The sequence below is a fragment of the Pecten maximus genome, chromosome 9 (assembly GCF_902652985.1).
Source record: "Pecten maximus chromosome 9, xPecMax1.1, whole genome shotgun sequence".
In the NCBI taxonomy this organism is placed as follows: Eukaryota; Metazoa; Mollusca; class Bivalvia; order Pectinida; family Pectinidae; genus Pecten; species Pecten maximus.
Window position 1 is genome coordinate 16425577 of NC_047023.1, and position 19716 is coordinate 16445292.

At 34.1% G+C, this 19716-nt stretch overlaps 3 protein-coding genes across 3 annotated transcripts in view; 1 reads left to right on the forward strand and 2 right to left on the reverse strand.

Annotated features, from left to right (window-relative positions):
* Positions 1-1271, reverse strand: part of LOC117333901 (coiled-coil domain-containing protein 87-like) — a 31636-nt gene extending 30365 nt beyond the window's left edge. Inside the window, 1 exon segment of the mRNA XM_033893319.1 lies at positions 1129-1271. The gene's annotated coding sequence lies outside the window, so the exon portion shown is untranslated.
* LOC117334443 (tRNA (adenine(37)-N6)-methyltransferase-like) lies at positions 1270-11614 on the forward strand. The gene is made up of 4 exons (XM_033894073.1): positions 1270-1373; positions 8536-8714; positions 9120-9277; positions 9524-11614. The coding sequence occupies exons 1-4, from the start codon at positions 1371-1373 to the stop codon at positions 10399-10401; spliced, it is 1218 nt and encodes a 405-aa protein (XP_033749964.1). The 5' UTR covers positions 1270-1370; the 3' UTR covers positions 10402-11614.
* Positions 10679-19716, reverse strand: part of LOC117334441 (homer protein homolog 2-like) — a 57188-nt gene continuing 48150 nt past the window's right edge. The window contains 4 exon segments of the mRNA XM_033894071.1: positions 10679-15777; positions 16519-16599; positions 18781-18900; positions 19313-19469. Coding sequence (XP_033749962.1) covers positions 15580-15777; positions 16519-16599; positions 18781-18900; positions 19313-19469 — 556 coding nt within the window. The 3' untranslated portion in view covers positions 10679-15579.

Genomic DNA, 19716 nt, shown 5'->3' on the forward strand with positions numbered 1-19716 from the left:
ATATATTTACAAGTTGAATGAAATGCATTACATATATGAATAAAGCAGTTGTTTGATATTTTCATGATCAGTTTGTTCAGTCATCAGGTGATGTGGTCTGCCAAAAGGAAACTTGTTGTTCAATGGTGTTCCTACAAGGAGTCTTTTTTTCTGAAAACTCATCTCTCAGATGTTAATTTTACAGGAAAAATACTCAATATTTGTTTTTTTTTTACGAAAAGTACTGATTTAGTACTTTTTTCACTTTTGTGTTGCAAGACAATGGAAATAAGAATTAAATTAATGTAAAAAAAAAGTTGATCTGTACAGCTTTCCCTTGTGTAATGTGTCAATATAATGGTATGAAAATTTGCCTGTTCAACCTATGCATGAATGCAGAAAAAATTGCTAACAAAAAAAAACCTTTTAAGCATATTGTATTGCTAAAGTATTTAGTAAATTGCTAAAAGAAATCAATAGCATTAGCAAATCTTACTAAGGAATTTTTTCTGCTATCGTAACCACAGATTATTCATCTTTCCTGTAGATTTTTTCTAAATACATGTAGTCTGATGTTAGCACACTTCCCTTCTAAGAGTTAAAACTTTCATGTGAGTTGCTGGTGTATTGTTTCCGACCTTGGAAGATATATCATCCACTTGGGTACATGCAACAAAACACATGTATTGTATACATATAAGTATACACTGTACTTTATATAGTTTGGTAGGGGTACTAAGCTTTGGGTCTAAGCTTCATCTGACCCCAAAACTACACAATCCAATAGATGTCTGTCAAAATGCCGAACATGTGAAAGCACTAAACAAATCGGAAATTATAGTTACTGTTTGACCCTATTACTGATATTGATCCCTTCAAATAATCCGGTATAGGCCTATCTAAAACAGTAACCCATCGATTGATCTTATTTACAAGTGTTGTTATCTTATCTAATAATTATTTTCTACGAACATGGCGATGTTTGAAGTGACAGAACATGTTGATATTGACTAGATGATCTGTTCAACTTTTTACTGTACGAAATAACCTATTGGCGTCGGCCATATTTGTTTACTATAGTTTCGCGACATGCCTTTTAATTTTCATTATTTGCGTAAAAGAAGTTACACTACACAAACTTCTACGTACCTTTAACTACTTTTCACACTATGAACATCGCTGTAAAATAATCATGGTGTTACATAGTCTTATTATTCAATTAGAAGCGATGGAAAGACTGCTTCCTTGAAAGTTCACATTTTTGTTGCTATGCGCTCTGATGATCCAGACTCTACTAATTCTCAATCGTATAAATGCTTGTCAGAAATAGGATGTGTTAATGTAAAAAGTTTCTGCTACATTTGGATGATTTATCAACTGATAAACAACTTATGGTAAGTATACTGTACGAGCTATGCTTTGTGTCAAATCATTGACGTTCCAGCAACAGCTGACAAATATAAACAAATATAATTCAATAAAAGCACGGACTGGGTAAAGCCACTGCCTTCGTCAATCAGTCAATGTGTGCAATTAGCCGGAAAAGAATGTACTACTGTCGGCCTTATCCTCATATTTGAATATTTAGATGGATATTTTTGGTTTTCTTCACGCATAAGTTTTCATATTTGTGGAATAAATATGTCCATTGACTTCAAATAAAGCAGCATTTGGCGAATATTTATTTAGAACAAGGGGGACAACTCAAAAAAAGTCATGTTACTTTTCCCCCTTGAATATATTGCTTATCAAGTGACTTTCAAGTGCTCAAAATTGACTTCTTCTAAATAATTTACTAAATTTGTAAAAAAAGTATTAGTTACATTATAGTTTACGAGTTCTTCAGGATGTAACCCACAAACCCCTAAACAAATTACTTAAAGGCCTGAGTTCAGTAAAAAATATTGTTATTCTATTTTGTGTAAATCCATTGCAAGTCCTTAATTGTGCCCTGGGTCAATCACTAATGATTTGAAAAGGACCAGTATAGGCTTAATCTGTTGTCCAATTCAGTTATATATATATATCTTCATGTAATTGTATGTACTGTAAATGTATTATCTATAATGATAAAATATTTTGAAATGAAAAAAATCATCATGATTGATGTAAATTGAATATGTGAAGATGAGTTTTCTTTTGCATATTTGTCTATTTATGACATTTTTGTATTACTCGTTTTTTGCAAACCATTTTCAGCTTAAACTTTTAGACAGGTTTCTATAGTCCTGTTATAGGAATAATTAATGAAAAATCCTGCTACTGCTGGCCATCAAACTACGAGGGATGATTGATATGTTGTGAGTCTCGTATTGAAGGAGGTACTTGAGGATGTTCTTTTTAAGTCCTACTATTCTCTGACTATAAATGGCCATGTACCCAAGGACTGGTCTCATTTGGTTTGTTTATATCGATGAGGTAGCACTCAAAAGAAAACAAGGCAAGCAGCGTTTGCAAAATGGGCAAAATTGGTGAAAGAGCAGAGATCCAATGTTTGCATAAAAACCTAAGGATATCCATAATGATATGGTACCAACACTTGGGAAAGATGCCCCTTCATATGCTACAGTAAAAAGATGGGAGGCGGAATTTAAGCACAGCCAACAAGAGCCTTGATTATGAGGATGACCCCGTCCTGGAAAGCCTGTCAATGTTGAAACCCCAGAAATGGTCAATAAAGTTCATGATATTGTTATATATATATAATTAGGACTGACAAACGAGTCACAGAAAGATATACAGCCAGTAGAGTTGGCATTTCACAGGAAAGTGTACATCCATTCTGACCGAGGATCTCGCAATGAGAAAGCTTACAGCCCGATGGGTACCAAGACTAATGACAGTTGATCAGAAGCAAGCCAGGGGCTCATTATTGCGTGCTAATCTTAACTTTTTTTAGGAAGATCCTGCCAACTTTTTTCAGAGATTTGTCACTATGGACGAAACATGGGTCAATCATTTTACCCCATAGGCCAAACAACAATCGAAAAAATGGAAGCACCTTGGCTCTACCCTGCCAAAGAAGGCAAAGACTGTTCCATCAGCTGGGAAGGTATTCTGCTGATAGATTATCTAAAGGAACAAATAATCAATGGCACATACTTAAGCACTTTGGAAAGCTCACTAAAGGTGTGTTACTCCATCAGGACAATGCTCCTGTTCACAAGTCTGTCATTACCTTGGCTGCCATTCACGATTGTGGTTTTAAATTGATTGAGCATCCGCCTAATTCACCTGATCTTGCTCCATCAGACTTTCATCTATTTCCAAAACTGAAAACAGCTATGTCAGACACCCATTTTCAGTCCAATGATGACATCATACATGCAGTGAATGATTTCTGAACAGCCAAGAAAAGAAGTTCTATAAAAGTGGCATTGAGGCCCTTAAACACTGCTGGCAAATGTGTATAGATACTGAAGGGGATTATGATGAAAAACAATACAATATGTCTGGCAAAATTCAAAACCTTCAATATGAGGCTCACAACATATCAATTAGCCCTCGTATATAGCGACATCTCACTCTAAAGGCATACATCCTATATATATCATTATATATAGACTCAAAGGAAATTCCTGCTGGTGTGAACTGGTAAGGTTACCTATATACCATCATCAATTACAGTCTACCTTCAATATCATTGGTTCTTCGCATGGATGTTCTTTAGGATCTAACACTGATGTTATGAATTCAGTTTGTGAAAATAATTTCTATTTTTGGCAACTTTTTTCACATGTTTGTGATTTAACTTTGTGGGCAAAATTATCGGGTTGAAAGATTTTTTCTTCTTTTTATGCTTGATAGAGTTAAATTTGTTTATTGTACTGAGTTAAATGTGAAGGAAATTCTAGGCATGCAGCCTATATAGTTAAGACAGTAATGTTTATATTGATATCAAATATCAAAGTAAAAAATATGATACAAATTATGTTTTTAAAAATACATATTATATTCAATACACAAACATAACACCTGTGGTTTTAAATATGACAGAACGGAGGATAAAGATAGGACATATAATTCTGGTTATGTAATGTGAGTTAAATGTATGTGTCCCATTAATGGATGTGATTTGATGGTGCAGTGGAAAGTGCACACTTGCCTTTTAACGAAATGTTGAGGTTTGATCACCTTATCATATATAAAAAAGAAATGGAGGTCTCCTGCTTGATCATACAGGTTTCTTCCAGGTACTCCAGTCTCCTCCCACATTAAGACCACAGTATGCTTCCATTCAGGTCAATATGAGTGACTTACACAAGTTAAAAGCCACAGTTATAGTTACAAGACAAGGGTATCATCTTTTATGAACACATTTTTTAGTTTTATACTGTGAGTGGTAATCCATGTCGATATAATGTATTTTCCTGTCTAGTGGTCATCATCAGTATTAGATGATCAGTAACGGTCAGATGTTACATGTAGTCATAATAAAACTACTTTACTTTCTTAATTCATTTGTTACTTCAGGGTCAATAGAAAATGAAAACAATTTCTTTAATTGTTTGGTTTCAAAGTTTCTGCTAGGTTTTCATAAAAAAAATACTTCCACCCATATCAATATTTTCAATTCCATCTTATGACTCTCTTTTATTTTTTCATCCTTCATGCTGCATTTTATTATGGAGACAAAACTCCAAATTAATGATGACAGTCATTTGTGACATATAGAAGTAAAGATCTTACCTGGGTCTGCGATAGGTTGTTACTCGTTTATGTACCATGGTGATGTCAGGTCTGTATTAAACTTCTTTAAATCCACATCTAAAACAAATAATTATCCATTAAATCCCAAAATCAGGTGTAGAAATGTCCAACCTTTGATGGACACTCATAGTATCCATCATCTCTTGCCAACTTTAGTCATTTTGTCCACATATACTGGCGACTACATTATCATTTTGTCCACATATACTGACGACTACATTATCATTTTGCCCACAGTAACTGACGACTACATTCTATACTAAATTAGAATGGAAAAAATATTGTGCACCAGAGACATAGTGTTATGTGTATAATGCCTATCGGAATACAATGATAGTGCTTAAACATTGGTCAAATCTATCGACCAATCTAACTTGATGTGTTCCAACGATATTACCTTTATAAGACAAACAATGCTTTATCAGACGATCTTTTGTCAGCTATAGTCACCACAAGTATTTAAAATGGCTATAACATTTAGCACTTCGACTGCCTGTTATACTTAGTCTAACAGTATCAAAGAGTTCAGGATGATTAAACATAAGGGAGGTAAGTCATGTCTTTTTAACGTTTAGAAAAGTCTGAAGATTTAATCTGTAAAAAATATATATACCAAAGTTTCAATATACTATTTGACAGTAGATTTAAAGTGTTTTGTGGTAGTCACTGAGTAGGATATGACTGAACAAAGTTTTGAGGACAGGGTTGTGTAATAGTAATCATTGTATAGTCTATTAAGGATAGTCTAGATCTAGCACTCTTAAATAAATGAGCATTTTAACATATCACATAGATCCAAGTCCTTCAGGCTAGGACATATCTGTACCAATCCAAACAACAAATTATCCAGTCCTTGATTGAATTTAATTGATTTAAATTAATTATTTTGTGACTGTAAAAAAAATCAATAAGAAATCAATTAAAAAAATTATTTAAAAAAATAGGTGCTTCCCCATTTTAAATTATCAAGATTGTGTTAGGTGGATGGTGCCTTTCCCCTACCAACAAGAGCATGCAGGCCACGTACACATTCCCGATTCTAAATTATCTGTTACCTAATTAGGTGGCACTAAAATTTTCGACCGACCATTTACAATTCTGCACAATTGCAGGTTACAGACCCCAGAGAGAATTTGAATGTTTTGAAATCTTTCCCATTGATGTTAATTAATGCAGAAAAGTATTTACACCACAAGTACTGTTTACTCAAAAGGTTCTTGCATCAAATTCTGTGGTAGTGGAGCTGTGTTGTCTTCCTGTGAAGAGGAACCATAGTGAATAACCATTTTCAAAAGTAAATAGAGAAAACACTTAACAGATTAGAACTCTTCTTTAAAAGAGATAGAGATAGAGCCCTGGGACTCTCAACCTTAAAGTTAAGGCTGGGTTCTGGTGGATAATTTGAGGGCAGTGGACTGGCAGCTTTTAAAGGTAATGTGTTGTACTGTTACATACATGTATGACATGGAATTACTAATAATAGCCAGTGTTACAGGTATTGAGTATGACGGAAATACTAATGATAGTCAATGTTACAGGTATTGAGTATGACGGAAATACTAATGATAGCTGTGTTACAGGTATTGAGTATGACGTGGAAATACTAATGATAGCTGTGTTACAGGTATTGATTATGACCTAGAAATACTAATGATAGACAGTGTTACAGGTATTGAGTATGACATAGAGGTATTGATTATGACATAGAAATACTAATGATAGGCAGTGTTACAGGTATTGAGTATGACATAGAAATACTAATGATAGTCAGTGTTACAGGTATTGAGTATGACATAGAAATACTAATGATAGGCAGTGTTACAGGTATTGAGTATGACATAGAAATACTAATGATAGTCAGTGTTACAGGTATTGAGTATATATGACATAGAGGTATTGAGTATGACATAGAAATACTAATGATAGGCAGTGTTACAGGTATTGAGTATGACATAGAAATACTAATGATGGCTGTGTTACAGGTATCGAGTATGACATAGAAATACTAATGATAGTCAGTGTTACAGGTGTTGAGTATGACATGGAAATACTAATGATAGGCAGTGTTACAGGTATTGAGTATGACATAGAAATACTAATGATAGCTGTGTTACAGGTATTGAGTATATATGACATAGAGGTATTGAGTATGACATAGAAATACTAATGATAGGCAGTGTTACAGGTATTGAGTATGACATAGAGGTATTGAGTATGACATAGAAATACTAATGATAGGCAGTGTTACAGGTATTGAGTATGACATAGAGGTATTGAGTATGACATAGAGGTGTTGAGTATGACATGGAAATACTAATGGTAGGCAGTGTTACAGGTATTGAGTATGACATAGAGGTATTGAGTATGACATAGAAATACTAATGATAGGCAGTGTTACAGGTATTGAGCATGACATAGAAATACCGGGCAACAGATAAAACAGAAATGAAAAACTCCTCTACACAGATTTCTTTGTACACTCTTAAATGTGAGGGATTCAGATTGCTGGGTGTATCATCCAGTGAACAACCAGGGTCATTAAGAATCGAGTCTCCTTGTAGTAGTTAGTGACTACCTTACTGAACAACATACAGGAGGCCCATCACACAACCATGGCAGCACATGTACAGACCAGCCCGTTTCCCAGCTTCCCGAGAAATACAAACCAACACGTGTAGGGAGCATTGAACCGTGCACCGCGGGTCCTCATCTGAGATTACCTGGCCGGTGTTCTAACCGACTGAATTATTGTGACCAACGAGACCACAACTTTAAGTTAAAATGAATACTCATGCTTTTAAATGCCCCCTTCCCCCAACCTCCTTTCCTTAATGGAATTACTGTGAACTTTTTTTTTTACAAAGAGATAAAAATATAAAATACCAGTAATGTTACAGGTTCTACCAATGTTTTTATGAAGTTAATTATGATTGGTTATTTCTTTATTTTGCCTTCGAGGAAAAATTGCTCTTAGCATTTTCTCTTTATCTTTACTGTCGTATCAAGAGCTGTTGCCTAGTACCAATTACCTAGTAAACACTTGAAACAACTTTCATGTAATTAAGCAAACAATTTTGGAGTTAAAGACAGGTTAAAAATCAATTATGATCTTAAGTATTTTTAAGTACTTTCAAGATACCTTAATGTATCTATTTTTGGTAATGTATATCTTTCTTTTCAAATAAAGCCCCATAAAAAATTGACCTGCTGTGTTCTATGGGTGTCCATATATGGAATGTTTTATGATTAAGTCTCACAAGCATGAATGTAGTCTGTGAGACTTTTTATGGGGACAATTGGTATAAGGGGCCGCGGTGGCCGAGTGGTTAAGGTGTACCGACACTTTATCACTAGCCCTCCACCTCTGGGTTGCGAGTTCGAAACCAACATGGGGCAGTAGCCAGGTACTGACCGTAGGCCGGTGGTTTTTCTCCGGGTACTCCGGCTTTCCTCCACCTCCAAAACCTGGTCCTGGTCCTTAAATGACCCTGGCTGTTAATAGGACGTTAAACAAAAACAAACCAAACCAAACAATTGGTATGTCACTGTGGAGAAAAACCCTCTACCAGGGTAGCCACTTATTAGTACTTACTATATGGAAACTGTACTAACTGGTATAGAGGGAATTTACCTTAAACTTCATTGCTGTAATATAGGCCTGGTGTTCATGGGATCTTCTCCTAGTGCAGACCTTTGGAAAACATCATCTCTATTACACACATATTAAATTTAGAATTTAAAATGGCTAATTACTGATTATAATCAGACACTGAGCAATAGATTCTATCAACATATTAATTCTTCGCTACCTAACATACCAATATGGTTTCTTTCTCACCATTTCAGTCCAAACTTGTCAGAATGAGGCCTATTGGAGTGGTGAATTCTCTGTTCACTTATAAGAATGGAACACCTCGTCAGCCATCTGTTTGTGACTCAGCTAGAGGCAGCATCACGATTAGTAAAGAGATTTTCAACACACCTGAACACTCCTTAGATGGCATCCAACAGTACTCCCATATTTGGTAAGATGAGATCCATATGTAGTGATGTGAATAAGTAACAAATAATACCCTACCATAATTATTTAGTGACGATCAAAACTGAACTTTAATTTTGATTTAAACATACAAATGTATTTTGATTGCCTTGAAAATGACAAAAAGGATTAGGCACAAGTTCTTACAACTTATAAAGCCTTCTCCTAACTTAAGTACTTTTTACATACATCATTGCTGTCTTCACATGCATTTAAATAGAATTTTAATTAGATTATTGAATTAACAAAATAATGTAAATTTTACAGTATCAGAGGTGAAACACACACCATGTCTGAGCTGGATGACTTGAAACTTTGTTTTTGAAATTAACTTTTTGTCAAATTAATGTACTGGTATCAAATGTGGAATAAATCTGTGTGGTCGTTACAGGATAATCTTCGAGTTCCACAAAAACAACAACCAGTACACAAAGGCCAAGGTCAGACCTCCGCGACTAGATGGCCGTAGGGTGGGATTGTTCTCAACCAGGTCACCATACCGACCAAACCCGATCGGCCTAACCCTTGCCAAATTGGAAAGGGTCGAAGGTGAGTCAAGTATTGTTTACTTCAGTCTAAATTTGAAAAATATATATATGGGATACTGAACTTATTTTAGTGGTAATCTTACTGTCGTACTGTCACACTGAAAGCATTCTGCTGAATTACTGTATGATTGTGCAGTGTTGTTTTCTTTGGTCAGTATTGTGGAATGATCCAATTCTTCACTGCCATGATCTGTTTACATTTGGGTATACCAAAATATATTGTAAATAAAATGATTTCTGATTTCAGGTGCTAAGCTCCACATATCAGGCATTGATATTTTAGATGGATCTCCTGTCCTAGATATCAAGCCATATATACCCAGCTATGACTCTCCAGGGACGTCCGCCACAATGACGGTCACCCCTACAACGACGTTGAGTGACGCTGACCATCTATCTGACAGCAGTGATGACCAAGTCTCGGACATCGTTACAGATGATGAGCATTCCAGCAAATCAATGGACGATGCAGAAAGGACAAATCTGAACGGTCAGAAACAAAGTAAGGTATTTGACATTAGAAAGGGACCATGTTTTATGGAAACAGGAGGGACTCCTGATGGCAGTGAATTACAAACAAGAAGCCAAAAGGAAGTTGTAAATGAAGAGCAAACATTGGCAGATCATTCAAAAGTTACCAAAAATTCTGTACCTAGTGAAGTGTCTACTACGGAAGTTTCTACAGAGGTATCCTCAAATTCTAACATTAAATCTAGTCAGAGTCAAAATGATGTTCCCATAGCAGCAGGAGAATGTGAAACAGAGTCATCATTACCAGATTGTTCAATAAAAACAGCACAGTGGGTGAAAGAACCTCCTATAGATAAATTAACTGTGAGATTCACTATTACCGCTGAAAAACAACTTGCTAACTTCAGCAAGAGTACAGAAGACTTGGATCACAGACTTCAGTTTTTAGAGTCACCTAAGGAAGCCCGTGATGCCATATGTCAGATTTTGACGGAGGACCCGAGATCTGTGTACAGACGACAGAGTTGCCCAGACAATTTGTATTTTTTTGTCGTAGACAAGGTGCATGCGACTTGTTGGTTTGATGAGAGCTTGGTGGAAGTTGTGAGGATCAAACCAGTGTCGCAAGTGAAACATTTACAGATTTCTAAGTGAATTATACAGGATACTGGTCAGGTTAAACATACTGGTGTTTATTTTGTTGATTGGACAGGCTGTCATCGTATTTAGAATTAACAGGTTTTTTGTTCAGTCAAACCTGCGCACCACCCACAAAAATGTAAATCTTGTGATAGATTCAAATATAAGAAGTATGCTCGCTGATAAAGAACATAGGGCCTGCCATCACAAACTAATAGGTGACTGGGGATGGAATTTTGTGATGGATTCAATATAAGAAGTAAACATCCTAATAAACAACATGAAACATGAAGCCATTTTACTGTTTTTATTTTAGATATATGTATTTTTCATCAAGAACATTATCTGATGTTTTATAACTACATAGTCTGAAATAAAATTTGTACGTGTATATTGCATAGATATATATCATAAATAAATAAAACTTGTAAATATGTATATCTGTTTTATCTACAAAGGCGAAATAAATGGTACACATTTTGGCTACTCTGATCACGAAGCAACATTTCAGCATATTTCGCTCTCCACAACACTGCCATCAATTACAAACCTCAATGTTCTTTCAAATTATCAAGTTCTTTGGACACTAACAACAGAAATTCACCAACCTATTAGATGTGTATTATTTTTAATTCTTACAACTATTACATGTAATATCGTGTGCTTGAATTTAATAATCTAAAATTTTATCTCGGTGAAACTTTAAATGTTGTTACATTACTGTTTTCTAAGGATATATGGAACTATCTAGTAATTAAGTCAAAATTTTATAAAATAACCAATCACATCCTTGAGTTTGATAGATGTGGATAGGGTCGTGACAAGATTGGGCAATTTGCATCTTTAACACAAAGAAAATTTAAAATTAATATTATCTAAAAGAACAGAGAATCAACAATAAGGTTTTGTACAGAGGGAAAATAAATTTCTACTACCGTACAGATGACAGATCTAGATAATAAAACTGATACTGTTATTTCACTTTCTGAAATAAAACTGAACTTGATGATACAGATAAAAATATTGTGTCAAGAAACATGTATCTAACCTCTACTATATAAGAGGATACATGGAACACAGGATCGACCCGTGTCAACATCTTGTTTGGAAACAATACTAGATAAATAAACCCTGATGATGACACAATAGATATTAAATCATGTTCTATGCAGTAAAATGATATGTTGCTGCTTATATCAGTCAGATCAGATAGCAGGTACAATGCTTTAAAAAAAAAAAAAATTAAAAATAAAATCTTGCATTTCACTAGCATTCATCACTAGGCATGCAGTTTCTGAGAGAAACAACACAAATACTGTCATAATAACTTACAAATGTATAAAGAATTTCTTCACTAACACATTTTGATAACACACAAAACAACTGAAGATTTAAAACAATAAAAACAAAGAAAATATCCTTTCAAAATCTGATTATTGCTTTCAATAAAATACACAAATAGTACAAACAATCAAATCAACATAATAAGTTTTGAGTGAAGTATGTAGTAGAAATGTTTCAAATCTTCATGAAGAAGAAAATAACAGACTAGTTCACAAACACAGGGAAATTCCTGAAGACAAAATGATACCCTTATACAAACAACAGAACCACATACCGATACACTTGTGTGATAATTCATATATCTAAGAGAACTAGATAAAAACCAAATTCAATAATTTAATATACAGCTGATCAAAACATTTAACAAAGTAACCTGAACAACAGCAGTAGGGTTAACATTAGACATTGGGGGGGGGGGGGGGGGGGGGGGGGGGGGGGAACTATGGCAGCAGGACGTGGATGACCCCAAGGCAGTGTTTGAAGTCATGGGGTTGGGGAAACCAAGGGAGGGGTCGTATCTAGGGGTACTGAATGAAGCTACAAAAGGGGCACTTAGTGGTCATGGTACATGTAGGAGGGATCAGGACATTCAAGGACAGGACGGATAAACTGACAAAACACTAACACCAAGCTTTATAATCAAACTGTACACAATATGTACGACTCTACATCTCAACATGAATATGAAACTTTTGTTTAATGGGTTCACAATCAATTAATGCAGAATGTTTAATGAAGATACAACATCAGTACTGAATATAACTATTTTACTCAGGCACAGTTAAAATAGTTAAAAACAAATCCTTGGATTAAGAAACAAGTCCTTTGTAGTAAGTAAAATTACCAGAATTGTAGAACATCATATTGTATTTGTGTTTCTCTTGGATTTCAAACCAAGATTAAAATTCACTACTAAATACTTTATTTTGTAAGTTACTTTTCTGAGCACCATGCATGGACATACAATTATTTTCCCCAAAAATGTTTGGGGGTTTAATTGATTTATTTAACAGATCTGTATATAGTTTGTACATGTATTCACACCCTCATCCCTCCAGATAAGTGTCAAATATATTCTAGAATAATACAAAACATTCCTGGATTTATAAAAGAAGATTTGTAGTTTTGATTTATGACCGGTATCTACAGTTTACAACATTTTATTCCTGATGTCCTCAGCTGTTTTGTGTACAATAATACTAATGTAAATATTCAACATTCATAGACTACAAAAATATCATTATGTCTACAATATCTATAATTCTTTGACAAATTTATAACTTTAACTTTCAATACTGGCCAATATATCTAGTAAATTGTTAAGTTTTCTAGCTAATTCAATAAAAGAAAAAATACAAATATTTTGTAAGCCTACTGCTTTACATAGCAAAACCATCCACTAATTGGTCAAGTTTTTCTAATTTTGGTCACCATATGCACTTAATTAATTCATCCAGTTGCGAGACAATTAAATATATCTCGGGGGACACATTTCCCTTTCAAAAATTGTCACAGCAATTATTCACAAACTGACAATAAAATGTGAAGCACAGGGGCTAGATTATCGAGACTCGGACTGTATTAAACATTTACCACATATTTCTCTGTTTCTCTACAGCTTTCTTACACAATAGAAAGTTGAAGTTAGTGTATTAAGTTACACATTTATGAACAATTTTACACTTACCTAAACATGAAATTCAAGCTTTATGGCTAAAATGAAGAACTTGATGAATATATATATGATAAAACATAAGATTAAGACTTCAGTTATAAAAGACTCATTCAGATAAAACAATTTAATTACTTTGAGTAAAAGATTCCTGAGTTCTGAACTGCATGTGCTTTTCTAGTATTTTTACAGTCACAGGGGCCAGGTTTTTTTTCTACAGTATTATTCACTCGGGGAAACAAAAACACTGGGGTAAAATTCAAGAGAGGAACTGCATTTTTATGGAATTTATTTCAGATCTATTAAAACAACCATCAATAAGCGGCAATTCTAGTCTGCCATAAATAACTTATAAAATTATTGAAGACAAAAAATACTTCAATACTAATGATCAATATTTAAACAAAATACTAAAACAAATTTTCCTAAGTAGAAATTAAACCACGATATACATTACATGTCTCTAAAACATTTTTGACTACCAGTATTGGCAAATTTGTGTGACAGCATCATGCTTTCATTAAGAAATATTTCAGTAACTGATATTTCAATGTGTAATATGAGTGATGAAAATTGTCACAGATTACAGACAGTAAAGTTTTAGCAAACACTAAAAAAGTTCACTTCAACAGCAATCTGAGTTTTTGTTTTTGACTATAAAGGAGGAGAAACCTTAACGACTTTGTAATATCCAAAGCACCAGGAGTGTTGATGATGTGATGACAACAAATGACAGAGTCATCAGTGATGATATATCAATGACAGTGAAATTCTAAGGATGCATTTTTCTCAATAAATATTACAGTAAGAGTATCAGTTTTTCTCTTGAGAAAAAGACGTTTAGGCTTTTTACAAGGGATTATTTTCTCTTTTGTATTTGTCATCTTTGCTGAATTTTAAATCTGGAATGGCTCATTATTTCTTCAACAAATGACTGACATATGAAATCATTGATTGAATAACACATTTCCTTGTGCGATTGTGCCACCTTTAAAACATAAATATAACCAAAAACCATATTTATACATAAAAAAAAAAAAAAAAAAGACTTCATTCATTCCGCATCAGGTCACATGTTAAACTTTCATTGTATTGAAAATGTAAAAATCCTTAACTCAAAAGTATATTCATATATCTCAAGATATATCTTACAGAAATTACTTCAAATAAATAAGCATGGACACTACTTCTCCTGACAGCACTACTAGGGAAAAATCCTTCTGGGAAGGTAATCATAGATTTACTACATAAGTACTATGTCATTGGATGATAACAACTATACAGACGGACACAATATTACTGATACATGTTGCTCTGTCTTAGCTCCTCTGTGCTTATTGTTTCAAAGTGTGCTGCCATTGTTTATATCAACATTTAATATGATAACGTGTTATCACACATTATTTGTTTCTATGGGAAAATGTCTGTCAGAGAAGTAGTGTCCATAGGAAATGATATCATGGAGAAATACTGTCCACAGTAAGGAGTATAGTCTTAACACAGTCAAATACAGGCGAGACCATACTCTGTATAACTCACCAAGCTATTCCATTGAAAATTATTGTAGAATTCAACATACACCGTACAATTTTGCTAATTTCCTATACATGCTTTGACATAAAATTAAATATTGAAATCAATGTAAGTAACAGATTGAAAAGAGGAATATATCAACTTTTTAAAAACCTAACATATGTGATATCACATAATACAACATAATGAACAATGTCTAATTCCCTCGGTCATCATTGCCGGTACCATAAAATCATTTGGCTAACTGGTTATCTCCCTTGACTGGTTGATACAGATCACTAAAACTGACGCTGACTCAATCCAATAGAATTATATTTGCTGACAGGGCACCTGAAGAACTGCTGACACTGACTCAATCCGATAGAATCATATTTGCTGACTGGGCACCTCACTGCCTAACTGGTTACTTCCCTTTGTCAGTGGTCTCGCACCTTCTCCCTGAAACATTGCTGACAGCGAATCTTCATCAACTGTTTCAAGTATTCCAGATTTATCCAAGAAAGCAACAACAATTAGGAAATGGCAACTGCTGCAGCATGGGTATCAAATGAAGATCCATAACCTTCAACAACAACTGAAGAAGCGGCAGAAATAATATATGACGATATAAGGAAGACATAGAGAGTAAGTGTTATTGCTGAGTATCAACTGTTGGATTCCTTGCGTATTAAAGAGATAATCTGTTCGTGTATTTCATACATTTCTGTCACTTTGGAGCCCAGCTGATCCTGTAGATGTAGGAGATCGTTGGAGTCTTGATCATGTGACATGCGACACTCCTGTAATTGTCGATGGTAGTCCTCTACCTTGAGTGCTAGTGATTGATTTTCTTCCTCTAATGTCTGAAAAACAAGTGAAACAAATTCTTGAAAATGTCTATCTAGACTAAGTGAACAACTGATGACTTTTTGCTACTGTGTACGTAAGTCAAAAGCAAGATCGGCAATGAGATTAAAAATATCACAGAAACCTTGTATTAACTAAGTAATTATCTAAAGGTAATTTGCCAATTCAGAATTTGAAAAACACATAATACATATTTATTACATTTTTACCAGTGAAATAAGGAAAATTATTCATTCTATGAAAGTAATATTTTTTTAAATATCACTTTTTTGATATTTTTCATCATTTTTACTGATTTGACCTATCAGAACACTGCTTACCATCGACAATGGGAAAAATTAAGATTTGCATATAGCTCTCCATCATGTTATATGACGTCATAATGCAAGATAGAATACGTAACGTCATGATTTGGCATACAATCGTGAGCCTTTGACAGGGGACCGCAATGAATTCTGGGAGATACTGAGCTGCCTCGGTATATTTTGCTATAAAATGTAATAAATAGAATATCTAACAGTATCTTCAGTAATACTAAATATACTTCACTCATGTGGCTAATATTTTGATATTTTTCACTCGTGCTGTGCACTCTTGTTAAATATCAAAATATTAGCCCCACTCGTGAAATACATTTGGTATTACTGAAGGCATAGTTAGATATCCTCTATATATGTATGTTTGATAAGGAAATATCTAAAGTGAAGTGCCAAGATTCAAATTATTTCATAGGTTACCCGTATTTGTCCGTGTAAGCCAGAACTGGCCGACTCCTTGGCCGTCATGTCAGTCAATCTCATACTTAGTTGGTTAATCTCCTGTAAACAGAGGAAAAACATCATAATGTTAATACAAAGCTAGACTGCTCCAAAGATACTGTTTATACTGATAACTGATATTAGACAATTTATACAGAAAATCTTATGAGGATGCTTATAGTCTTATCACTAAGAACTATGGGTACAGGTATAGAATGCCAATTTCAACATGTCAGTGATGTATTTATAGATTCTGACCTATCTTATACGACATGGTAAGAGAAATCTAAATACTACAATACTGGATCGAATATCGGCAATACATGTACATGTATACGATAACACATTATAGAACCAGGGAGAATATAATCATGGTTGGCAACACCATTAGAAAAAAACAAAATATTTATCAATTTGTTTTCCTGTAAACAAGAATAAGTTTCCACAGTAACTATAAATGAATATTAACCAACTTCCACATAAAAAAGATATAAAAAAGGGAAAATGTCTTACAAAAAACTTGAAATGAATAATAAAACACAACTATGTCAACTGATGATCACATGCAAATCTGTTGAGACAGAATTACTTAGAACAAGCTTTATAAAAGGGACATAACTCAACAGAAAATGATTGAAATAAAAAATAAATGAAAAAATCAATAATAAATTGAGTTTTTTTCTCTAGGAAGACCTTATCTACAACACCTTGAAACCAGTATACCACCTACTTCCGTGTGTGGCGAGCTTGTATAATGAAAAGGATGCAATACATCCCTGATCAGCTTGTGTTAAACTTAGTGGATCTCATAAATGATACATGTTGGAAGCCATCTTTATGTCACAATTTCACAACATGTGAAGTAATGATCTCAGAAAAAAGAATGAAGCAAAGCATGTTGTATGATACTGGCATAAGTGATGAAGCCTTATTGTGAATAATTCAGTTTAACATTTAAATAATATTGAAGCCGATAATAAATATACAGTTACTGTTACTGCCTGCTGCTCCTTAGATACTCGCACATACACCAAATCACTCCATACATTGGAACCAAGGCATACATATATTCTCTCACTATCAGACTAAAGTTTTAAAAACAAGGGCCCATAACAGTTGGTCACTAGACACTTTAATAGACTACTATATACACATTTAAAATGAAAATTAAATCTGTTCAGTAATATAGTAGGATTCAAGCTTTTTCAATCACACACATTATCAGACAGTATCATCACACAAGTTATTTGACTGTTTCATCACCATGTCATCAGACATTTTCATCACAAAAGTGATTAGACTGTTTCATCACACAAGTTATTACGACTGTTCCATCACACAAGTTATACGACTTCCATCACCATGTCATCAGACTGTTTCGCACAAAAGTTATTACACTCTTTCATCACACAAGTTAGATATCCACTTCAGATTTCAGACAATAGATTTTGATTTAAGCAAAAGCAGATTTCACATACAGTAGTAGCATTACTTATAACGGACCATATTTATCTGAACTCAAAATTTGAAAAAAAAAAATTGATGCAACTTCATTGAAATATTAAATGTTAGGATGCCTCAAAAATACAACCTGTCATTTCAAAACAGCATCAAGAAAGGTAATATATATCTTAAATGGCTATAAACAAGTACAATTTGGCAAACAGAAGTAAATAGACATTTATTAGACAGAGTGGCAGACTCACTTGTAAGATCTTACGAATATCAAAACTCTGAAAAATGTACATAATACATAATAAGTTGGACATCAGTTCTACATCTGTACCATTGCTGTCAGTGTTATTTTCAATCCTTGCCTGAAGATGTATATTTTTTTTCAATCAACACATCTAATTAATTACATGAGTTAAAACGTGTTTCTACTTTCCTATTTTCACTCTGGATCTCACAATGTATTCCTAATATTGTAATATTCTCATTAAAATTATAAAATGGGAAAAAATAACTACCAGGAAACATATCTTTGACTATATTTAAAGAGTTATCTACCCTTTGAATGATGGGCTAGGAATTTTTTTTTTAATAGGGCTACTCCAACTTGATTGGTGGATTTTTTTTCAAAATTATTTTCTTAGATTTTTTCTTCATTCTTTATAGATTGATTATTTTTTTACTTATGAGTTTGAAAAAAACCTTGCATGTAAAAATACGTCACGGTTAGACAATACTTCTGCCCCCTCCCCTCTACCCAGCACCATTATGTTGACATGTGTTGCTTACATCTTGTTTGTCTTGGTTGTCAAGTTGTACCCGTTCGAGGCGTTCAGTCAGCTGTGATAATTCCCCCTGAAGAGCCCCGACTTGTTCCGATGAATTCTGTTGCTTCTCCATCTCAACAATCTGTAAACATACCATCACATTAGATGAATTTATGAATCAATTCTGTAATTGTTGCAAAGATTAAAAGTTGTTATACTAACATTCAAACAGGCCTAAGGTAGCCTTATTGCAGACCAAGGAAATTGGATCTGTTAGCATTTTTACTAAACAGCAATAAAAATGGGTGGACTTAAAACCAGACATGTCCTTATCATTAGATGGATACAACAATCAGTATTGATGAACATTGTAACTGTAGCATACAGCATAATATGGCCTTTTATGGTCTGAAATGGTCCTAGTCATCTCAGATATGGACTTTAAGGGATTTAGTGAGGTTCTAAATAAACACTTAACGGACCATTGTAAAACAGGCCATAGTGATCCCTATTCACTAAACCTTCATTTCTTCATCCCATTGCTGACTCATTACCTTTTTCTTCATGCGAGTACTCTCGTCCTTGTACGCGGCGAGCTGTTTTTTCCACTCCTCTACATTAGCCGTGCTTTCCTGGAGAGCAGCAGTCAGACGTGCATTATTGTTCTTCAGTGTCTGTAATTCGATCTCCCATTTCTTGGCATTTGCTGAGCTGCAAATTACATCAAGGAATCAAATTATGATACCTTCAAATACAATCAGACAACTTTAATGAAACATGCATTTCCCTGCTCCAGCTTTGGTGGCTATGGAGCGATGCACAATTTAACCACAATAATTATTTTTACTAAATTTGATTCCACTGCAATGGTGTTTGATCCCACCAGAACATTAACACAAAATATCGGCTTCCTAGCACTTTCAATGAGTAAATGGAGAACTCGGAAAATTGACTTTTA